The sequence below is a fragment of the Balaenoptera physalus genome (genome assembly GCF_965194825.1).
Source record: "Balaenoptera physalus genome assembly, chromosome: 8".
Classification (NCBI taxonomy): Eukaryota; Metazoa; Chordata; class Mammalia; order Artiodactyla; family Balaenopteridae; genus Balaenoptera; species Balaenoptera physalus.
The window spans coordinates 14174485-14182981 of record NC_138887.1 but is presented as its reverse complement, the minus strand read 5'-3'; the positions used below and the strand labels follow the sequence as shown (position 1 = coordinate 14182981).

General features: G+C 41.2%; 1 protein-coding gene across 3 annotated transcripts in view; it reads right to left on the bottom strand.

Moving 5' to 3' along the window:
* Window positions 1-489: 489 nt before the first annotated feature.
* VPS41 (VPS41 subunit of HOPS complex) overlaps window positions 490-8497 on the bottom strand; it is a 184968-nt gene continuing 176960 nt past the window's right edge. For 2 of the 3 annotated variants that reach the window (XM_082473465.1, XM_082473466.1), the window contains exons 26-29: window positions 3506-3605; window positions 3355-3399; window positions 1789-1868; window positions 490-1232 (exon numbers count right to left, since the gene is read on the bottom strand). In XM_082473465.1, coding sequence (XP_082329591.1) covers window positions 1152-1232; window positions 1789-1868; window positions 3355-3399; window positions 3506-3605 — 306 coding nt within the window. In that variant the 3' untranslated portion in view covers window positions 490-1151. The remainder of the gene's footprint in view (window positions 1233-1788; window positions 1869-3354; window positions 3400-3505; window positions 3606-8497) is intronic. The other variant, XM_082473467.1, reaches the window with a different exon arrangement.

Genomic DNA, 8497 nt, shown 5'->3' with positions numbered 1-8497 from the left:
ATGCTCCTCACGGGAATGATAGCCAGGTTTAATGGTGTGCTTGGTAGCCATTTCGCATCCTTCCCTCTCCCCAAAAAGATAGATGCAGAAAGCTGCATTCATTCCCTTTTATGGGACAAAGAGAGCGGGGACAGCAAGTAGGTGCTTTTCACTGGTTAGAGGATGGCAGTGTGTCCCAAGGAGATGAAACCGATAACTATGAGTCTTGGGCACAAGTTTGAGTTCTCTCCCTCTATTCCATGCTACGTTCTATGAGGGCAAAGGAGGCTCCAGAGAATGTTCCAGGAAACGTCGTTGTGTCCATCCTCTGGCATCACGCAGTCCCCTTTCCCCGAGCATCCCTCTCAGATTCTACAGTGTTACTCTTTTCCTCCCTGCTAAGAAAACCTACCCACACTCTCTCACGCTCTAGGTGCTGAAACTCTCTTGCATTCCTTAGAGGGTGCCAGAATGCTTGATTAAAGTTGTGCAACCCAGGAAAAGTGAGCCTTTCACAGTGGGAAGAGCTAATGTTTATTCAATCAACAAACGCGGAATGCCTGCCAGGGCCAAACACTGCTGGTCATCGGGACAAAGAGAATGTGTCGTTAGTTAACATAAAACTGCGTAGCATCACACTGCTCTTGTTATTCCCAGACATCACTGAGTGAGTCAGTGACAACAGGCACAACGTATCATTCAATGCCTATTAAGAAGATAACAGCTGATGACATATTAAAAAAAAAAGCCAGACCCAGAATTTGAGAGTTGTTGCTGGCAGAGCATATGGAAACAAGGTCCAAGGAGCTGCTGGATGGCCACGGTGATGATGCACTCGGCCAGCCGGGGACAACTCTCAGGACAGTTTTACTAGGACTAAAAAGTCACTTCCAACTCCAGGACTTAGGTTTCCATTCCTAAATAATGAATCAAACAAAGAAATGATGAAATAGTGACTGTGAACCCCCATCAAGGCATGGACAGGGAAAACCCTAACTTTATCAACTGCAAAGAGAAACATCTAGTAAATGGGAGAAGAGGAAGAAGCTTTTCTTAAGCATGACATAAACCTGTACAAGTCTCTTAACAGCACTGGGGTCAACAAAAGCTTCTGTTGCTGCAAAAATGGTCTTCAGAGAGCGGCGAGGAAGAGGCTGGCCAACAGAACTGGGCTATTTCTTCATCTCCAACATGGCACTTCCTGGTCCCCGGTGCTTAGCACTGCAGATGTTACAGAACTGCACAGGAGAGTTCTAAAAATGCAATTAAAAAGGCAGGTTTTAAGAGATCATCCCTTTCTACTCTCATATTCAGAAACATTACGGGAGCACTCGTGGGGATCAGGCGATGGAACATTTGCTCCTGTTCCCGGAGGTTAGTGCTGGTTCACACAGGGTCCTGTCTAGACCATCTGCTATTCTTGGACTCAAAAGACACCCCACAGCAAGACAAGTCTAACGTGACCCAAGGGGACCTGGGGGAACCGATTTGACACTACAAAAATAGCAGCGTCATGATACAGAAATCAGGGTGAGAAAGTTATAGAAAATGGTTCTCACTGTAGCTCATTTCTAAAGCTCAACTGTCATCGATTTTATCTCAACAAATTTACTTACATGAATAGGCTGTTATAATGTTTAGTATCGTATACTGAGCATTTTTACATTTGAGAAGTAGGTACAATTGCTTTTTCCGATGTGACATAAACTATATTATAGCTGAGACACGGACAGTAGTTATCATTTTAAGCACATCCCTCTGGCTGCACCAGTTTCTCTCGAGTTGCTGGTGGCCAAGCAGCCAACTTACCATGCTGGTCATAGGCAGGCACTCCTTGTGGAACATATGGCGGCAGTGGAAGACCACCGCGCTGAAGGGCTTAGCTGCGTCTGGGGGAGAGGGCAGGAAAGAGAGAAGAGCTCAGTGCAATCGTAGAAGTTTCACTTTCCAGCAATAAGCTGCCCGGGGGGGATGCTAATTGATGAACACAGGGCAGGTATGACAGTCCTGTTGCTATGGGGGTCCCAGGTTACCTGCTTGGCCTCCAAGTCAGTTACTACAGCTACATACTGGGGATGATTTCAGGGCAAGGGAACAGCATTTGTTGTGAAAATCAGCATCAGTAATGTGTATGTGCAAAGCTCTCCCTCCTCCAGCCCCATACACACAATCATGACAGTACTAAAGTGGCTTCCGTGGCTTTGTAAGAATGCTTTCTGCCGGTTCACCTACTGCCTTTGCCAAGGCCATTCACTAACTTCAGGGCACAGCTGGGCTGACATCCTAGGCTGTGACCTTGCCCTGTGCTGTACTTCTGCTGGGGCACCACACCTTGTCCGCGCCTGCTCTGGGCGGCCAGCTTGGTTCTGGTAAAACTGAATCCTTAACAGATTAAATTAGGAGTTTAATCTAACTATACAGTGCAGGTGCATGTGTTCTCTTTCTGTTAAAACATTGCCTAAAACACTATGAAAGCACACTGCTTTTCCTATGCCCACTGCAGTTTTTAACACAAGCACTTAAAATCCAGACCTCTAAAAAAGACCCTACGGGGAACTTCTTGCGTTCCTGCCCTGCTAAATAACCCCTTAAAGCTAAGTAAATGGTACACAAACTAGGTCTTTTAGTACTTCTCCATGCTGAATTTATACACAAGAAGCATTTTTTAGCATCTCAACAACTATGCTTTAATTTCTACTTTCAAATTATGGAAATTCCTCTTCTCATGTCCTATGATCCTTACGTAAAATGCTTTAATTATATGAAGAGATACATAGCTACCAAGAACTATAAACAAATGTACGTGTTTTTTAAGGCGTCACAGTTCCCATTAGAAGGTATTTGTTTCCATTGAAATGTGAGATAACTTGGGTGCCTAGATCCATATAGCAGTGAAAAGCTTAAAGGAAAGGGAGAGCTACCTATAAATTTTTTCCCGGGTGCACACACGGTTCTTCTAGCTAGGAATCTAACAAGTTGATGGTAAGTTTTCATTTTCTTTCCTTCTGTACTAGGGCAGTGGTTCTCAAAGACTGGCCCCGAACCAGTCGCATCCACATCACCTGGGAACTTGCTAGAAATGCAGATTCTCAGGTCCCACCCTGCACTACCGAATCAGCACCTCTGGGGATGGGACCAGCGATCCGAGTTTTAACAAGCCTGCCCGGCCGATGCCAACTCACTCGAGAGCTTGGGAGCCTCAGCTCTAAGGAACGGCAGCACCAGCGTGCAACCGCGTAGCTACACGGGCTAAAATTCTTCTCTAAACTGGATTATCCCAAAAGGTATATAATTTTATAAGCTAACTTCAAAATTTTAACTCCACTCATCATTAACACGTATTTGGGGATTTTTTTCCCCTCCCAACCATCTTACCTGATGGAAGAATAGGGGAAAGACAGGACTCGCAGATGTTCTCCTCTGCAAGGAAACACATACACTTGGGATTATACAGTGTTCCTCTTTGCTCTGTTCTTTCTGATAGCAAGACAGGCAGTTCCAATAGGATTCTTTCAAGTTTACCCACCATCAACCAGAATGCCTTTCATTTGAGTTCGGTGCATCTTCTTTAGTAAGGACAAAGAGTCAGCTACGAGAATCTTCTTGCAGCCTTCGCGAAGCAGAATCTAATGCACACATTGTAAAAGAAAAGCCATCTTAAGCCAAAGACTCAAATATGGGGGAGAAGCCACTTACTGCTCCCAGGCAGGGCACAGCAGGGAGAGGTGACCCCTTTCCCTTCCAAACCAATTCCTCTGGCACTAATGTGAGCTTCCACCCTTTTCTGTTTTTTTTGGCGGGGGGGGGGGGGGTGTATTTTATCGGAAGTTGTGAGGTGTGCTTAAGCCAGATGCCATTTTTCACTAGAACTTGTTGCTGCTTTTCAAAGAGAGAGATGCTCAAGGCCTGAAGGGCTGGGAGACTGGTGCAGTGCCCACATCTTCCTCTTCTGGCCCAATGGGTCTTAGTGCACGTGGTTCTGTGCGGCTCCGTGGAAATGCCATGGAAGTTCACACAATGGAGACATTGCTGCCCCCCTGCCACCCAGCTCTGGGTCACGGCAAAGGCAGAGCTGCATCCTGACTTTCTTCACACCAAAGTCACTCTCAACTCTAAAACCTATGTGGACTTTCTGCTTTCAATTCATGCCACCAGGGAAGGGAACTGGGAGCGGTCAGCTGTGGTCCTCCATCCCCAGTCGGCTATGATAACACGTCCTCCTCTCGAATCCCGAGGAGCACCGGTATTGGGTGAATGCACCCAGAGGGCTTCTCGCCTAATTACATGGAGGCAAAGAGCCAAGAAAACATGTCCAGAGTTCTAGACCCACCATTTCTATAGCTGATGAGCAGGAAATTACATGATTTTACTGTTTCTACATTAATTGAGACACAGCCTATTAAGTTTCATTCTTTAAAATGCTGCTAGAAATTGAAATTTTCAGATTCATTTAAAAAAGACATTAAAACTGTAACAGACATCACGAAAGCATACAGGAAGAAGAGAAAAATAACAAATGTTGGTAAACTTTAAGAAAATTTATAAGCAAACATATCTAGCTGCCCAGCCTCTAATACTAAAATAAAAACTTAACAAAAAATAGTGTCACAATCACAGCAAAATGCTTCAAAAAGAGCTGGCTATGACCCTGAGTGGGTCTTTAAGGCCCATGGCATGAATGATACAGAAGGGTGGGCCTGGCAGTCTAGACAGAAGCCACGGTGTCTGCAAACTTAAAAAAGAAAACAGGGAAGAAAAAACAACAACAACTAAGAAGGAACCATTTCTTCACCAGGATTACATTTTTCTAAATAGGCACAATCTGTCCACCCACAGAAAGTATTTTCTAGGAAAAACTTTAGTATTCAGAGGCACATAGCCAGGAGAAGGGAAAATATACAAGTAGAGCTTTGGATGTTACTAACTTCTTCCTATATCCTTCTCAACCACTCTAGTTTCCTTCACATTACATTGTTTCCCTCCATAGTTCTCAGTTTTTCTAAATTCTATGTTTAATTAATATTACCTTTATTCTTTCTTTTTCATCATTTTCATGACAATCAGTTGTAGCTTCTGTAATTACAAGCATACCTTGTTCTATTATAAGATTAAATAAGAACGTATTTATAAGATAGCTGTTGAAAACTAACACAAGACTCTCCCTATTTTTCCTTATTTCTCTGCAGTTCGTCATCATTGATAATAATTCCAAGCAAAAGCAAAGCACCAGACTCACATTTTATAAAGCAATAAAAGGACTGTACATCAGCAAAGTTATTATGGTTCATTAAAAACAGCTGCCATGGGAAAAATGCCATACAAGACGGCCAAGTTTGTGAGATTTCTATTTTAAAAGATTCTTTGAAATGTTGAACGTTTTGCTGACATTGCCTTATTCATACTGTAGTGCTTATCATTGGCATTGCACATGAGATAGTTACCTGGTTTTACAAGCCCCCAATAAGATACCAGAGCTAGACCTAAAATCCATTTTACCTAATTTCTGATCCATCATTTAGGCCACAGTGCAATGGGATTTAAATTCTACTTGAAAAAGCTTTGCTTTTTGTTGGAATTATTGTCAAAGGTGATGAATTGCAGAGAAATAAGAAGGAAAACACAGAAAGACTCTTAAGGCCTCATGCTGGAGTTCAGAAATAGAATTATAAATGCAATCACATTTAAATTTACAATAGCACAAAGTAGGCATGTACTGAATTGACTAAAGAAGCTATAGTTGGTTGTCATACACTACCTATGTCACCTGAAAGCTGTGATGAAGCCAAACTGAAATAATTTTAAAGGAAAAAAATAAATTTTATCTTAAAAGTTTATTTCAGGGATATATAAATTTAAAAACTCTTTCTTAGAAGAAATTAAGGGCTTATGCACTGGGGGTCAAAAAGAAACCCATGTGGGCCCCCCCAAAAAGGCAGATAGGAAAGAAGTTGCTATTTCCTCTTAATTCATTTGTCTCTGGATTTCAAAGTAGAGACCTATGGGGAAATGATAAAGGCACATGGAGTTTGTAGCAAATGTAAATATGGGAAAAGAATTTTGATAGACGCAGAGATGTCTGGAGTCAGTTTACCTGTGTGTGTGTTCATGTACATGTGTGAAGTTTAACAAAACTAAGTGTTAAAGCTTTTTGCTTCTCCTAGAGATATTCAGATCATGAGCTGCTCGAGCTGCATTCTACTCATCTCCTGGTCCCTGAGACAATACATGGAAGCCCTGTAAGTACCTACCCAGCACAGGATCTAACAGAGTAGGCACGCAAATATTTAAATAAATGTGTTCATAAATGATCAAACATATAACTTAAAAAACTTATGCTGAAAAATCTAAGCTACTTTATTACAGATTCCAAAATAAGTATTACGGATGATTTCCACAGAAATATCGTTCAGACTATGCAGCTGCATTCGCTATATAAAGGCTTGCTTATGAAAGGACCATACTGAGAACTTGAGAGAGAGAAATACTTTAGAGACCATCTAATCTAGAAGCTCCTAAGTGTCAGTGCATAGCCCAGTGCCAGGCTGAGTGCATAAGAAACACCAAGGTGGTCTAAGCACCTAGTCCCTAATCCTCTCCAGCAGATCTGGGGTGGTACCTGAAACTTAGTAATTTAAGAAAAGCATTCAGATAATTCTGGTGTGCAGCCAGGCTTAACAAATACTGATTTAATCTAATGGGAAAATGGACATCCAGAGAGCTTACGTGCCCTCCCAAAGGTCAACAGGCTTGTTAATGGCAAAGCCGGAACTAGAGTCCACATTTGCAAATACCATGTCCACGGCTCTTTAAAGACAACAGGTTGCCTGTTCATCTTCCAAGACAATCCTATATATTCCTGTGTTGTAACCTGCCAGTACAGTGAGTTCATCTCCAGAGACCAATGGGACAACTAGTGAGAAAAACACATTTAGTCAGAGTTCAAACCCAGTTCCTCACCTTCCCAGGCTGGCGAGTCAAAACTTTTTGAGACTCAGTCTTCTTACATGTAAAATGGAGGTGACAGTTCCTTAAGGACCATTACTGAAAATGACTGTCAAATAAGACTGTCAAAAGGGAAATGTTTAAGAACAAAGATGCTGGAACTCTTAAGAGGAAAAAAAAAAGCAATGGAAGTGGATATAAATGCTAAATAAATACAATAAATAAATGCTAAATTTATAAATCAAATGTCTTACAAATACGAAACAGCATAAAAATAATTTGGAAATTGTGGTCAGTTTAATGTAAAAATAGAAATATCATTTATATCATATTGTTTCATAAATAATTTATATCAAAACAAGTGCTCTTTGTCCTTGAAATCAGACCTAGAAACATTTTAGGTTTATGAAGTATGATAAGGGGTACTTTTATCCTTCTTACTTCACTGAAGCTTTTAAATTTTGTGGAAGCATTGTACTAACAATGTAACAAGGTATAAAAATACGAAAATAAGTTAAACAGTTAAAACACTGATAATGTGGTTGGTTATTTCCTTAACTTTAATGATGTCATAGACATCTAACATGCCTCATGCTAAACTTCAACTGAGAAAAGTTGTTGCATTTTAGAAAACATGAAATTAAAACCAGAAGAAATTTTTTCCCCCAACTTTCTCTGTACCCCTCTCTTTCCAGTTAGCAATTCACTAAGGAGTCATCTCCCAAAGCATTTTCAGTAGCCAAATAAGTTTTAAAATGCTGTCTACTTGGTTGTAAATCTGACCCTTGGATCCCGAATGCAAATTAGCAAAAAAAGGTGCTGAGAAGCCCTGTGATAAGCTTTCCCTAACATTTGACTATGGATTCCTTCGTTTACTGAATGGTTCTTGATGTCCCCCACGCTCATTCCCCCTCACTGCCCTGCCCTCATGCACAGCAGGGGCCAGATCCTTGCAAATTCATGGACCTGCAAAATCTTGGGAATTTTTTATCCCATTAAAACACGTGAAACTTGACTATAGTTTTATGAAACGAATGAAGACACCAGACAGAATTAAAAAAATGAATGTGAAACCTTTCTGGAAGCTTCAAAATGCTCTATAATAGATTTAAGTTATTTTTACAGTGATTTCTAGAGAAAGAAAATAAATTCCTATTAATAAAAACGGCCACCTTTTTCATAGAAAATAATTCGAAATTCTTTCTTCATTAGGAAGTACCTCCTGGGATTCTTTGAACAGCCTGCCCCAGTCGAGCATTTTCTCTCTGCATCCTCCAGCAAGATGTCTGAGGGCCAGAGGAGACTCCCCACCCCTCCCCCGTCGGGGATTTACAGGCTGCCACCACTCCTCGGACTCACTGGCAAAGTAACTCCCAGCCTCCTTAACACACCACCAACTGCACACTTACACAGCTTAAGGAAAAGCTCTCATTACATTTAAAAGTTAAGAGGATAAAATATTGATTTAGCAGCTGTTTAGTGGCTAATTTTTTATGCAGAATTCACTTTGCACCTAATAATAATTTTATTTTTATTCCCGGCTGACTCAGAACTATGCAAATACATTGATAAAACA